Raw genomic sequence first — 14,522 nt, 5'->3', positions numbered from 1 at the left:
TGCCACACCCACCATGGCTGCCTTCGTGCGAGGTGGCCACACCCAAGATGGCGGTCTCCGTGGTGATTGCCACGCCCAACATGGCTGCCTTCATGTGACTGTGCCACACCCAACATGGCTGCCTCCATGGGAGGGGATACACGCACTCAAGATGGCTGCCCTCGGGGGGGGGTTGCCACACCCAACATGGCGGCCTCCATAGGACGTGCCCCACCCAAAATGGCCACGCCCATGATGGCTAGCCCCACCCACCCCAACATGGCTGCCTTGATGGGGGGGTGGAGGTACCGCCACACCCAACATGGCCGTCCTCATGTGAAATTGCCACACCCAAGATGGCGCCCCTCACCTGACTGAGCCCCACCCAACGTGGCTACTTCGATGGGGGTGGGGTCACCGCCACACCCAACATGGCCGCCTCCATGGGGAGGGGAGGGTGAAGCTCTTGCCACACCCAACATGGCCGCCCTCATCCCATGTGCCCCGCCCAACATGGCCGTCTTCACGCGAGCCGGCCCCACCCAAGATGGCTGCCTCCCATAGGGGGGCTCTAAACCCACCCAAGATGGCCGCCCCCAGGACACCGCCACACCCAACATGGCCGCCCCCACGGCCCCCCTCTCCGTACAAGATGGCGGCGCCCAGTCCCCCTCCCCCCCCCCATGAAGGAGACGTCCGAGGCCGGGCCGCAATTAGCAGGGGCCGTTAATTGGCGGGGGAGGGGCGGGGCTCGGGGGGAGGAGCACTGCAGGCGGGGGGGGCCGCGGCCGAGGGGGGGGGCGGCGCCCGTTCACCACCAGCGCCAGCGGCGTCGCCACGCGGATGCCCAGGAAGGAGAAGGTCTGCGCCAGTATAAACCAGTATAAACCAGTATAGACCAGTATACACCAGTATAAACCAGTATAGACCAGTATAAACCAGTATACACCGGTATGCACCAGTATACACCAGTACGGACTGGTAGACACTGGTACGGACCGGTATAAACCAGTATAGACTGGTAGAAACCAGTATAGACCAGGAGGGGCCCACCCAGGAGGTGGGTCTCGCCCTCCCAGTATATCCCAGTGTCCGCCCAGTACAGCCCAGTCCCGCCCCCAAACCCCCTCCCAGTCCCTCCCAGTGTCCCTTAACCCCCCTCCCAGTCCGTCCCAGTTCTTCCCAGTCCATCCCAGTTCCCTCCCAGTCCGTCCCAGTGCCTCCCAGTCCCCTCCCAGTCCATCCCAGTTCCCTCCCAGTACGTCCCAGTGCCTCCCAGTCCCCTCCCAGTCCATCCCAGTTCCCTCCCAGTACATCCCAGTGCCTCCCCAGTCCCCTCCCAGTACATCCCAGTGCCTCCCAGTTCCCTCCCAGTACATCCCAGTGCCCCCAAACCCCCTCCCAGTCCCCTCCCCAGCCCCCCCAGTGCCCCACAACCCCTTCCCACTGCCTTCCCAGTCCCTCCCAGTGCTCCCAGTTCCCCCTCCCAGTCCTTCCCAGTACATCCCAGTCCCCTCCCAGTGCCCTAGAACCCCCCTCCCAATCCCTCCCAGTACCCTCCCAGTATAGCCCAGTGTCCCCCCAGTGACCCCAACCCCCCTCCCAGTCCCTTCTCACCCCCCTCCAGCCCACTACCCCCTCCCAGTCCCTCCCAGTGCCTCCCAGTCCTCTCCCAGTATATCCCAGTATACCCCAGTCTCCTCCCAGTAGACCCCCAGTACCCCCCCAGTCCCTCCCAGTATCTCCCAGTACCCCACCAGTGCCCCCAAACCCTTTCCCCAGACCCTCCCAGTCCCTCCCAGTATATCCCAGTGTCCTCCCAGTATATCCCAGTATCCCCCAGTCCCCTCCCAGTGCCCCGAAACCCCCCAACCCCCCCCCGTAAAGCCCCCCAAACCCCCCCATAACCCCCTCCCAGTCCCTCCCAGTTCCCTCCCAGTACATCCCAGTCTCCTCCCAGTATATCCCAGTCCCTCCCAGTCCCCTCCCAGTATATCCCAGTGCCTCCCAGTCTCCTTGCAGTATACCCCAGTCCCCTCCCAGTCCCTCCCAGTCCCTCCCAGTCCCCTCCCAGTACCCCAAACCCCCCAAATCCCCCTATAACCCCCTCCCAGCCCCTCCCAGTCCCCCCCAATCCCCTCCCAGTCCCTCCCAGTCCCTCCCAGTCCCCTCCCAGTATATCCCAGTCTCCTCCCAGTCCCTCCCAGTATCTCCCAGTCCCCTCCCAGTACCCCAAACCCCCCCAAATCCCCCCCCAACCCCCTCCCAGCCCCCTCCCAGCCCCCCCAGCCCCCCCCAGTCCCTCCCAGTGCCCCCCAGTGCCCCCAGTACCTTGCCCTGGTGCTGCACCAGGTGCTGGCGCAGGCGGGGCTCGGGCAGCCCCAGGGCGTCCCCCACCAGCACCCCCAGCTCGGCGCCGCGTTGAACACGCTCACGGCCGCCACCGCCCCCGCCCCGTCCGCCACCCCCAGCGTGCTGCGCCAGTACAAACCAGTACAAACCAGTAAGGGCCAGTACGGACCACTAGGGACCAGTACAGACCACTAGGGACCAGTAGAAACCAGTAAGGGGCAGTACAAACCACTAGGGGCCAGTACGAACCAGTAGGGGCCAGTATGGACCAGTAAGGGGCAGGACGGACCACTAAGGGGCTGCACCAGTAAGGACCAGTACTAACCAGTAAGGACCAGTACAAACCAGTAAGGGCCAGTACAGACCACTAGGGACCAGTACAGACCACTAAGGGCCAGAACGAACCAGTAGGGGCCAGTATGAACCAGTAGGGGCCAGTATGGACCAGTAGGAGCCAGTACGGACCAGGAAGGGGCTGTGCCAGTAAGGACCAGTACTAACCAGTAAGGACCAGTACAAACCAGTAAGGGCCGGGACGGACCACTAGGGACCAGTACAAACCACTAGGGACCAGTATGAACCAGTAGGGGCCAGTACGGACCAGTAGGGGCCAGTATGAACCAGTAGGGGCCAGTACGGACCAGTAGGGGCCAGTACAGACCAGGAAGGGGCTGTGCCAGTAAGGACCAGTACTAACCAGTAAGGACTAGTACAAACCAGTAACGGCCGGGACAGACCACTAGGGACCAGTACATATCACTAGGGACCAGTATGGACCACTAAGGGGCAGTACGAACCAGTAGGGGCCAGTATGAACCAGTAGGGGCCAGTATGGACCAGTAAGGGCCAGTACGGACCAGTAAGGGCCAGTACAGACCAGTATGGGCTAGTACGGACCAGGAAGGACCAGTACAAACCAGTAAGGGCCAGTACGGACCACTAAGGACCAGTACAAACCAGTAAGGGCCAGTACAAACCAGTAAGGGCCAGTACAAACCAGTAAGGGCCAGTACGGACCAGTAAAGGCCAGTACGGACCAGTAAGGGCCAGTACGGACCAGTAGGGGCCAGTACGGACCAGTAAGGACCAGTACAGGCCCCTACGGAGCTGTAGGGCCCAGTATGGGGGGGGGGGAAGGGGATGGGGCGCTTATAGGGGCAGGAGGGCGCTTATGGGGTTGTTTATGGGGAGATTTGGGGACAGTTATGGGGTCGTGGGGACACTTATGGGGGCACTTATGGGGACATTTGGGCACTTATAGGGTCGTGGGGGCACTTATGGGGTCATTTATGGGGACATTTGGGCACTTATAGGGTCGTGGGGGCACTTATGGGGTCATTTTGGGGGACATTCGGGCATTATAGGGTCACGGGGACACTTATGGGGTCATTTATGGGGATATGAGGGCAGTTATAGGGTCGTGGGGACAGTTATAGGGTCACTGATGGGGACTTTCAGACACTTATAGGGTCATGGGGGCACTTATGGGGTCATTTATGGGGACATTTGGGGCCTTATGGGGTCATGGGGAGCCTTATGGGGTCATTTATGGGGTCGTGGGGACAGTTATAGGGTCGTGGGGCCACTTATAGGGTCACTTATGGGGACACTGGGGTACTTATGGGGTCGTTTATGGGGTCTTCCAGGCACTTATAGGGTCGTGGGGCCGCTTATAGGGACATTTTGGGGGACATTCGGGCATTATAGGGCCGTGGGGGCACTTATGGGGTCGTTTATGGGGACATTTGGGCACTTATAGGGTCGTGGGGGCACTTACGGGGTCCTGGGGCCGCTTATAGGGCCATAGGGACCGCTTATAGGGCCACAGGGACGCTTATAGGGCCATAGGGATGCTTATAGGATCACCCACGCGAAGCCCCCCAAATCCCCCAAACCCCCCCCAAACCCCCAACCCCCGACCCCCCCAAACCCCATAACCCCCCCCCCCCGACCCCCCCGAAACCCCAAAAACCCCACAAACGGCCCCAAAAACTCACAAGGGGACGCGCTCCTCGGGGGTGAGGCTGAAGAGGACGCGGCCCAGCAGCGCCCGCCCCGGGTTGGCCCCGAGCCGCAGCGACCCCAAAAGGGCCGGGGACCCCCCCAGCGGCCCCAAAAGGGACGGGGGCAGCGACCCCAAAAGGCCCCGCAGCCGCTTGCCCCGCACCTTGCCCTAAAAAGGGGGAAACGGCCCCAAAACGGGCTCAGGCGGCCCCAAAAGGCCCCTCCGGGGCCCTAAAAGGCGGCGAACGGCCCCAAATCCACCCTGAATGGCCCCAAAACCACCCCAAATTGCCCTAAATCCACCCAAAATAACCCCAAATGGCCTCAAATCCACCCCAAACAACCCCAAAACTGCCCCAAAACCACCCTAAATGGCCCCAAATCCACCCAAAACCGCCCCAAAACCACCCAAATCCGCCCCAATGGCCCCAAATCCGCCCCGAATGACCCCAAAATAACCCCAAATTGCCCTAAATCCACCCAAAATAACCCCAAATGGCCCCAAATCCACCCCCGAACGGCCCCAAATCCACCCCGAATGGCCCCAAAAAGGCCCCAAAAGCACCCTAAATCCACCCAAAAAGGCCCCAAAACCACGCCAAATGGTCCCAAAAGGCCCCAAATCCACCCTAAATGGCCCCAAATCCACCCCAAATGGCCCCAAAACCACCCCGAATGGCCCCAAATCCGCCCCGAACGGCCCCAAATCCGCCCCGAACGGCCCCAAAATAACCCCAAATTGCCCTAAATCCACCCAAAATAACCCCAAATGGCCCCAAATCCACCCCAAACAACCCCAAAACTGCCCCAAAACCACCCTAAATGGCCCCAAATCCACCCAAAACCGCCCCAAAACCACCCAAATCCGCCCCAATGGCCCCAAATCCGCCCCGAATGGCCCCAAAATAACCCCAAATTGCCCTAAATCCACCCAAAATAACCCCAAATGGCCCCAAATCCGCCCCGAACGGCCCCAAATCCACCCAAAATGGCCCCAAAAGGCCCCAAAAGTGCCCCAAAAGGCCCCAAAAGTACCCCAAAAGACCCCAAATTGCCCTAAATCCACCGAAAAAGGCCCCAAAACCACCCCAAATGGTCCCAAAAGGCCCCAAATCCACCCTAAATGGCCCCAAATCCACCCCAAAGTGCCCCAAAATAACCCCAAATGGCCCCGAAACCACCCCAAATCCACCCCAAAATGGCCCCAAATCCACCCCAAATTGTGTTAAATGGCCCCAAAATAACCCCAAATGGCCCCAAATCTGCCCCAAATAGCCCCAAAACCACCCGAAATGGCCCCAAAACCGCCCAAAACGGCCCCAAAACCGCCCAAAATCCGCCAAATAGTCTTAGTCTTAAATGGCCCCAAATCCACCCAAAATAGCCCCAAATCCACCCCAAATGACCCCAAGTCCCCCCAAAAGATACTTAAAACCCCCAAAAGACCCCAAATCCCCTCCCAAAAAAGCTCCAAAATCCCCCAAAATGCCCCAAATCCCCCAAAATTCCCCAAAATTATCCCAAAAATCCCCGAAGTCCCCCCAAAATCCCCAAAATCCCCCAAAATCCCCCAAATCCCCCCAAAATGCCCCAAATCCCCCAAAATGCCCCAAATCCCCCAAAATGCCCCAAATCCCCCCAAATGCCCCAAATCCCCCAAAATCCCCCAAATCCCCCCAAAATGCCCCAAATCCCCCAATTTTCCCCCCAAATCCCCCAAAATGCCCCAAAATCCCCCAAAATGCCCCAAATCCCTCCAAAATCCCCCAAATCCCCCAAAATGCCCCAAAATCCCCCAAAATGCCCCAAATCCCCCAAAATGCCCCAAATCCCCCCAAAACGCCCCCAAAATCCCCCAAATCCCCCCAAAATCCCCCAAATCCCCCAAAATGCCCCAAATCCCCCCAAAATGCCCCAAATGCCCCCAAAATGCCCCAAATCCCCCCAAAATGCCCCAAATGCCCCCAAAATGCCCCAAATCCCCCAAAATGCCCCAAATCCCCCCAAAATGCCCCAAATCCCCCCAAAATGCCCCAAATCCCCCCGTTTTCCCCCCAAATCCCCCCCCACAAAATGGCCGCCGCCCTCCCCTCACGCCAAGCCCCGCCCCTTCCCCCGTAAGCCCCGCCCCCTCCCCCAAGCCCCGCCCCCCGGCTGTCACTCACGCGGTTGCTCAGCAACGTGCAGAGCCGCCCCAGGTAGTCCAGCAGCCGCGCGTGGCGCATGCGCGGCTCCGCCCAGTCCGGCGCCAGCGCCGCCGCCCGCGCCAGCCCCTCCAGCGCCGCCCCGTAGCGCTCCTGGTACTGCAGCAGCTGCGCGCCCATTGGCTGAGCCGCGCGGCCCGCGCGCGCCCATTGGCTGAGCCGCGCCGCGCCGCGCGCCCGTTGGCCGCCGCCTCGGCGCTCGTCCCGCCCCCTCCCCCGGTTCCGCCCGCCCCCTCCTGGCCCCGCCCACCTCGCTCCCCATTGGCTGCCGTACCGTGGCGCGGTTGGGGTGGAGGTCGGGATTGGCTGCGGCGGCCGGGTCGATTTTCTCCTGGGGGGCGGGGCCGCGTCACCATGGCGACGGGACCCCGCCCCCTAGCAACGGGGCCTGCCCCTAGCGACGGGGCCTGCCCCTAGCAACGGGGCCTGCCCCTAGCAACGGGGGCCTGCCCCATAGGTTCCACCAGGCCCTATAGGGACCCCATAGCAACCGTAGGGCCCTAAGGGGACTATAGGGCCCCACAGCGACCCTATAGCGACCATAGGGCCCCACGGAGACCCCATAGCGACCCCAGGCCCTATAGTGGCCATAGGGCCCCACAGTGACCCCACAGACACCCCCGGCCCTATAGGGACCCCATAGCAAACCCCCGACCCTATAACAACTATAGGGCCCCACGACAACCCTATGGCGACTATAGGGCCCCATAGCGACCCCACAAACACCCCTGGCCCTATAGGGACCCCATAGCAACTATAGGGCCCCACCGTGACCCTATAGCGCCTATAGGGCCCCATAGCGACCCCATAGACATCCCTGGCCCCATAGGGACCCCATAGCAAACCCCGACCCTATAACAACTATAGGGCCCCATAGGGACCCCATAGAGCCCCATAGTGACCCCATAGCGACCCCAGGCCCTACAGTGGTCATAGGGCCCCATAGCGACCCCATAGACACCCCCGGCCCTATAGGGACCCCATAGCAAACCCCCGACCCTATAGCGACCATAGGGCCCCATAGTGACCCCATAGCGACCCCAGGCCCTATAGTGACCATAGGGCCCCATAGCGACCCCATAGACACCCCCGGCCCTAGGGACCCCCAGGCCCTACAGGGACCCCCCAGGCCCTATAGGGACCCCCGGGCCCTATAGGGACCCCCCGAGCCCTATAGGGCCGCGTACCGCCTGTGCGTAGGCACCCAGCGCGCGGCGCGCGGCCTCGGGGGCTCTGCCCCCCGGCGAAGAAGAGCGAGACGTAGGCGTTGCCCAGCACGTCTGGGGGGGGGCGTTATTAGGGACCCCCGTCCCCGTCCCCCTCACCCCACAGGGACCCCCCAAAACCCCCCCGACCCTATAAGACCCCCCCGACCCCATAAAAACCCCGTAACGACCCTATAAGACCCCATAACCCCCCCTTTACCCCAAACACCCCCCCCCCCCGACCCCAATAACCCCCCACCACCCCCCCACCAACCCCCCAAACCCCCCTCCCCCTCACCCCAGCGGGACCCCCAAAACCCCCCCGACCCTATAAAACCCTATAACGACCCCATAAGACCCCATAACCCCCCCAGGCCCCCATAACCCCCCCCAACCCCCACCGACCCCCCCCGACCCCAATAACCCCCCACCCCCCCCCACCAACCCCCAAACCCCCTCCCCCTCACCCCACAGGGACCCCCCAAACCCCCCCGACCCTATAAAACCCTATAACGACCCCATAAGACCCCATAACCCCCCAGGCCCCCATAACCCCCCCTTAACCCCCAACGACCCCCCCGACCCCAATAACCCCCCACCACCCCCCCCACCAACCCCCAAACCCCCCGTCCCCCTCACCACAGGGACCCCCAAAACCCCCCGACCCTATAAGACCCTATAACGACCCCGTAAGGCCCCTATAGGGCCCTATAAGGCCCCCCGACTCACACCAGGACCGCCCGTCGGTGGGGGCGCAGCGCACGGCGGCCTCGGCCTGGGCCAGGCTCTCCCCCAGGGCCCCCCCCGGCGCAGGGCCATGGAGAGCAGGCGGCGCGCCTCCGCGTCCTCGCCCTATAGGGTTTTGGGGGAGAAAAACCCCAAAAAGGGACCCCAAAAAAGGTCGAAATCCTATAAAAAAGCCCCCGATCCTATAGGGGGACCCTAAAGGTATAGGGGGCGGTTAGGCATAGGGGGCGCTCGGGGGGCGGCAATACCGAAATCCTATAAAATAAGGGCGCGACCCTATAAGCGACCCTAAAAGGTCAGCGGGGCCCCAAATCCCCCGTAACCCCCCGAACCCGCCCCAAATCCCCCCGAATCCGCCCCAAATCCCCCCCCATAGCCCCCCCCCGACCCCATAAATCCCCTATAACCACCCCAACCCCCCCAGCCCTCGAATCGGCCCTATAAGGCTCCGCACCGACCCCATAACCCCGGTACGGACCCTATAGCCCCCGTACTGACCCTATAACCCCCCAAACCTCCCCCAAATCCCCCCATACCGACCCTATAACCCCAATAATCGACCCTATAACCCCCATACCGACCCTATAACCCCCATACTGACCCTATAACCCCTCATGCTGACCCTATAACCCCCCAAATCGACCCTATAACCTCAAAATCGACCCTATAACCCTAATAATTGACCCTATAACCCCTTACATCGACCCTATAACCCCTTACATCGACCCTATAACCCCTTATGTTGACCCTATAACCCCCGACATTGACCCTATAACCCCCCATATTGACCCTATAACCCCCCAAATTGACCCTATAACTCCTGAGATTGACCCTATAACCCCCATATTGACCCTATAAGCCCTGAGATTGACCCTATAACCCCCCATATTGACCCTATAACCCCCCATACTGACCCTATAACCCCTGACATTGACCCTATAACCCCTTACATCGACCCTATAACCTCTATATTGACCCTATAACCCCTGATATTGACCCCATAAGCTCCCATACTGACCCTATAACCCCTCATATTGACCCTATAACCCCCAAATCGACCCTATAACCCCCAAATTAACCCTATAACCGCCCATATTGACCCTATAACCCCTCATACTGACCCTATAACCCCCATATTGACCCCATAACCCCTCATATTGACCCTATAACCCCCAAATTAACCCTATAACCCCCAAATTAACCCTATAACCGCCCATATTGACCCTATAACCCCTCATACTGACCCTATAACCCTTCATATTGACCATATAACCCCTTTCATTGACCCTATAACCTCAAAATCAACCCTATAACCCCTCATACTGACCCTATAACCCCTGACATTGACCCTATAACCCCTTACATCGACCCTATAACCTCTATATTGACCCTATAACCTCTAAATTGACCCTATAACCCCTGATATTGACCCTATAACCCTGAAATCGACCCTATAACCTCTGATATTGACCCTATAACCTCTAAATTGACCCTATAACCCCTCATATTGATCCTATAACCCTGAAATCGACCATATAACCCCTGATATTGACCCTATAACCCCTTACATCGACCCTATAACCCCTCATACTGACCCTATAACCCCCATATTGACCCTATAACCTCAAAATCGACCCTATAACCCTTCATACTGACCCTATAACCCCCCATATTGACCCTATAACCTCAAAATTGACCCTATAACCCCTCATACTGACCCTATAACCCCCGATATTGACCCTATAACCCCCGATATTGACCCTATAACCCCTTACATCGACCCTATAACCCCTGATATTGACCCTATAACCCCCGATATTGACCCTATAACCCCTTACATCGACCCTATAACCCCTGATATTGACCCTATAACCCCTGACATTGACCCTATAACCCTGAAATCGACCATATAACCCCTGATATTGACCCTATAACCCCTTACATCGACCCTATAACCCCTCATACTGACCCTATAACCCCCCATATTGACCCTATAACCTCAAAATCGACCCTATAACCCTTCATACTGACCCTATAACCCCCCATATTGACCCTATAACCTCAAAATTGACCCTATAACCCCTCATACTGACCCTGTAACCCCCGATATTGACCCTATAACCCCTGATATTGACCCTATAACCCTGAAATCGACCCTATAACCCCCATATTGACCCTATAACCCCTCATACTGACCCTATAACCCCCGATATTGACCCTATAACCCCTGATATTGACCCTATAACCCTGAAATCGACCCTATAACCCCTGATATTGACCCTATAACCCCCATATTGACCCTATAACTCCTGATATTGACCCTATAACCCCCGATATTGACCCTATAACCCCTGACATTGACCCTATAACCCTGAAATCGACCCTATAACCCCTGATATTGACCCTATAACCCCTTACATCGCCCCTATAACCCCTTATATTGACCCCATAACCCCCCATATTGACCCCATAACCCCCATACTGACCCCATAACCCCCATACTGACCCCATAACCCCCCATACTGACCCCATAACCCCCCATACTGACCCCATAAGCCCCCATACTGACCCCATAACCCCCCATACTGACCCCATAACCCCCCATACTGACCCCATAACCCCCATACTGACCCCATAACCCCCGCTATCGCCCCCATAACCCCCCATACTGACCCCATAACCCCCCATACTGACCCCATAACCCCCGCTATCGCCCCTATAACCCCTTACACCGACCCCATAACCCCTTACACCGACCCTATAACCCCTTACACCGACCCTATAACCCCTGACACCGCCCCCGTAACCCCCCACCCCCCCCCCGAGCCCCGCTCACGTGCGCCAGGGCCCCTCGGAAGCAGCCGCGGGGCGCCGTCCAGGTCCCCGCGGCGCCAGCGGGCCTCCCCGAGGCGGGTCCAGGCGGGCGCCAGCCCCGGCTGCAGCTTCAGCGCCCGGCCCAGCGCCGCCTCCGCCCGGCCCCGGCCCCCGGCGCGCCTCCGCGCCCGCGCCCGCAGCAGCAGCGCCCGCGCCCGGCCCTGCGGGGAGACTGGGGGGGGCGGGGCAGGCGGGGGCGGGGCTTAACGGAGGGGGCGGGGCTTAATGGAGGGGCGGGGCTTAACGGAGGGGTGGGGCTTAGACGGGGGGCGGGGCTTAATGGAGGGGGCGGGGCTTAGAAAGGGGGCGTGGCTTAGAAAGGGCGGGGCTTAATGGAGGGGGCGTGGCTTAAAGTGAGGGGCGGGGCTTAGAAAGGGGGCGGGGCTTAACGGAGGGGGCGGGGCTTAATGGATGGGGCGGGCTTAGAAAGGGGGCGGGGCTTAATGGAGGGGCGGGGCTTAATGGAGGGTGCGGGGCTTAATGGAGGGGAGGGGATTATGGGAGGGGGCGGGGCTTAATGGAGGGGGCGTGGCTTAGAAGGGGGCGGGGCTTAATGGAGGGGGCGGGGCTTAGACAGGGGCGGGGCTTAGAGAGGGGGCGGGGCTTAGACGGGGGCGGGGCTTAGACAGGGGGCGGGGCTTGGACGGGGGCGGGGCTTAATGGAGGGGGCGGGGCTTGGACAGGGGGCGGGGCTAGGACAGGGGCGGGGCTTAATGGAGGGGGCGGGGCTTAATGGAGGGGCGGGGCTTAATGGAAGGGTGGGGCTTAGGGAGGGGCAGGGCTTAAAGTGATGGGCGGGGCTTAAAGTGAGGGGCGGGGCTTAAAGTGGGGGCGGGGCTTAATGGAGGAGGCGGGGCTTAGAAAGGGGTGGGGCTTAATGGAGGGGGCTTAATGGGGGCGGGGCTTAAAGTGATGGGCGGGGCTTAATGGAGGGGGCAGGGCTTAGAAAGGGGTGGGGCTTAATGGAGGAGGCGGGGCTTAGGGGAGGGGCGGGGCTTAATGGGGGCGGGGCTTAAAGCGAGGGGGCGGTGCTTAAAGTGAGGGGCGGGGCTTAAAGAGAGGGGCGGGGCTTAAAGCGAAGGGGCGGGGCTTAAAGTGAGGGGGCGGGGCTTGAAGTGAAGGGGTGGGGCTTAAAGTGAAGGGGCGGGGCTTAAGGTGAGGGGCGGGGCTTAATGGAGGGGGCGGGGCTTAAAGGGAGGAGGCGGGGCCTATTGGTGGGGCGGGGCCGGGGGGGCGTGGCCTGTGGAGTGGGGGGCGTGGTCTGGCAGGGGCGGGGTCTGGTAAGGGGGCGGAGCCAGGGGGGCCCAGGGGGCGGGGCTACGCGAAGGGGGGCGGGGCCAGAGGGGGCGGGGCTTAGGGAGGGGGCGGGGCTTAGGGAGGGGGCGGGGCTTGGGGAGGTGGGCGTGGCTTGGGGAGGTGGGCGGGGCTTGGCTCACCCTGGACGGCCTCCATGCGCTGCACCGTGCGCTCCATCGCCTCCTCCAGCGCCGCCAGCGCCTCGCTGCGGGGGGCGCCGCCGGCACCGGGGGGGGCGCCGCCGTCGCCGGCGGGGGAGCCGGGGGGGGGGGTCGGGGCCGTCGGCGTCGCCGGGGGGTCGCCGAGGCCCGGGGGGTCGCCGTCGGGCAGCCGCAGGGTGTCCTTGAAGCGGTACAGCTCGGCCACCATCTCCTGGGGGGGGCAAAAAAGAAAAGGGGGGGTGTTTGGGGGGGTTGGGGGGGGGTTGGGGGGGTATTGGGGGGGGTTGGGGGGTATTGGGGGGGATTTGGGGGGGATTTGGGGGGGGATTTGGGGGGATTTGGGGGGGTTTGGGGGGGTTGGGGGGGGGTTGGGGGGGTATTGGGGGGGATTTGGGGGGGGGGGTTGGGGGGATTTGGGGGGGATTTGGGGGGTTTTGGGGGGGGTTTTGGGGGTTGTCAGGCGGCTGTTGTCATGGTGACAGGGTGTTGTCACCCCCCTCCCCCCCCGGGGGGGGTGATGTGGGGGTGACGGGGCACAGGCAGCCAAAGTCGCCCCGGCAACCGGGCCCTGTCACCCCCCGTTTCCATAGCAACCAGGCCCTGTCACCCCAAATCGCCCTGGCAACCAGGCCTTGTCACCCCTAGGCCTCGTCCCCATGGCAACCGGGCCTTGTCACCCCTTGTCACCCCGTTTCCATAGCAACCAGGCCCTGTCACCCCAAATCTCCATAGCAACCAGGCCCTGTCACCCTAAATCGCCATGGAAACCGGGCCCTGTCACCCCTTGTCACCCTGTTCCCATAGCAACTAGGCCCTGTCACCCTAAATCGCCATGGAAACCGGGCCCTGTCACCCCTTGTCACCCCGTTCCCATAGCAACCAGGCCCTGTCACCCTAAATCGCCATGGAAACCGGGCCCTGTCACCCCTTGTCACCCTGTTCCCATAGCAACCAGGCCCTGTCACCCTAAATCGCCATGGAAACCGAGCCCTGTCACCCCTTGTCACCCCGTTCCCATAGCAACCAGGCCCTGTCACCCCAAATCACCACGGCAACCAGGCCTGGTCACCCCTAGGCCTTGTTCCCATGGCAACCAGGCCCTGTCACCCCGTTCCCCTAGCAACCAGGCCCCGTCACCCCCTAGCAACCGGCCCCCCGCCCCACCCCCACCCCAGCGCCGTCCCCATGGCAACCAGGCCCCGCCCCCGCGTCCCCATGGCAACCAGCGCCCTCCCCCCACCTCCAGGGCCTTCAGGGCCTCCTCGTCGCCCCCTTCCCCGTCCCCCTCGGCCGCCGCCGCCGCCTCCTCCGGGGCCTCCTCGGCCGCCGCCATTGCTGCCGTGGCCACGCCCCCTCCCGCTGGCCACGCCCCCTCCCTCTGGCCACGCCCCCTCCCGCTGGCCACGCCCCCAGCCCCCACAGCGCCCCTGGCCCCACGGAGGCCTACAGCGGCCGCGCGACCTCCCCAAGATGGCGGCGCCCCCCGCGCTGCCACACTCAAGATGGCGGCGCAAGCCCGCGAAAATTAGGCCAATAGGGAAGCAGGGCTCGGCGGGGCATCTCCATATATGGGCAAGGCCGCACCCAAAATGGCGCCTGCCTCATGGCTGTAGCCGAGCCCCACTCAAAATGGCGGCCAGCCCGCCAAAACCGGACCAATAGGAACGCGGGGCTCAGGCGCCCCGCTCCATATACGGGCA

The 14,522-nt window shown here is 61.6% G+C and overlaps 1 protein-coding gene across 1 annotated transcript; it reads right to left on the bottom strand.

Annotated features, from left to right (window-relative positions):
- Positions 1-687: 687 nt before the first annotated feature.
- On the bottom strand, positions 688-14,218 carry LOC136789499 (tetratricopeptide repeat protein 5-like). Its single transcript, XM_066989538.1, is given in 14 exon segments — positions 688-842; positions 2,311-2,381; positions 2,384-2,454; positions 4,329-4,504; positions 6,501-6,647; positions 6,814-6,870; positions 7,727-7,771; positions 7,773-7,819; positions 8,474-8,548; positions 8,551-8,596; positions 11,328-11,357; positions 11,359-11,537; positions 12,802-13,033; positions 14,063-14,218. Coding segments are annotated over 14 exon segments (1,419 nt in total). The 5' UTR covers positions 14,156-14,218; the 3' UTR covers positions 688-692.
- Positions 14,219-14,522: the final 304 nt, after the last annotated feature.

Source organism: Anser cygnoides, unplaced genomic scaffold (genome assembly GCF_040182565.1).
Source record: "Anser cygnoides isolate HZ-2024a breed goose unplaced genomic scaffold, Taihu_goose_T2T_genome scaffold_52_1, whole genome shotgun sequence".
In the NCBI taxonomy this organism is placed as follows: domain Eukaryota; kingdom Metazoa; phylum Chordata; class Aves; order Anseriformes; family Anatidae; genus Anser; species Anser cygnoides.
This window is presented reverse-complemented; position numbering and strand designations above follow the sequence as displayed.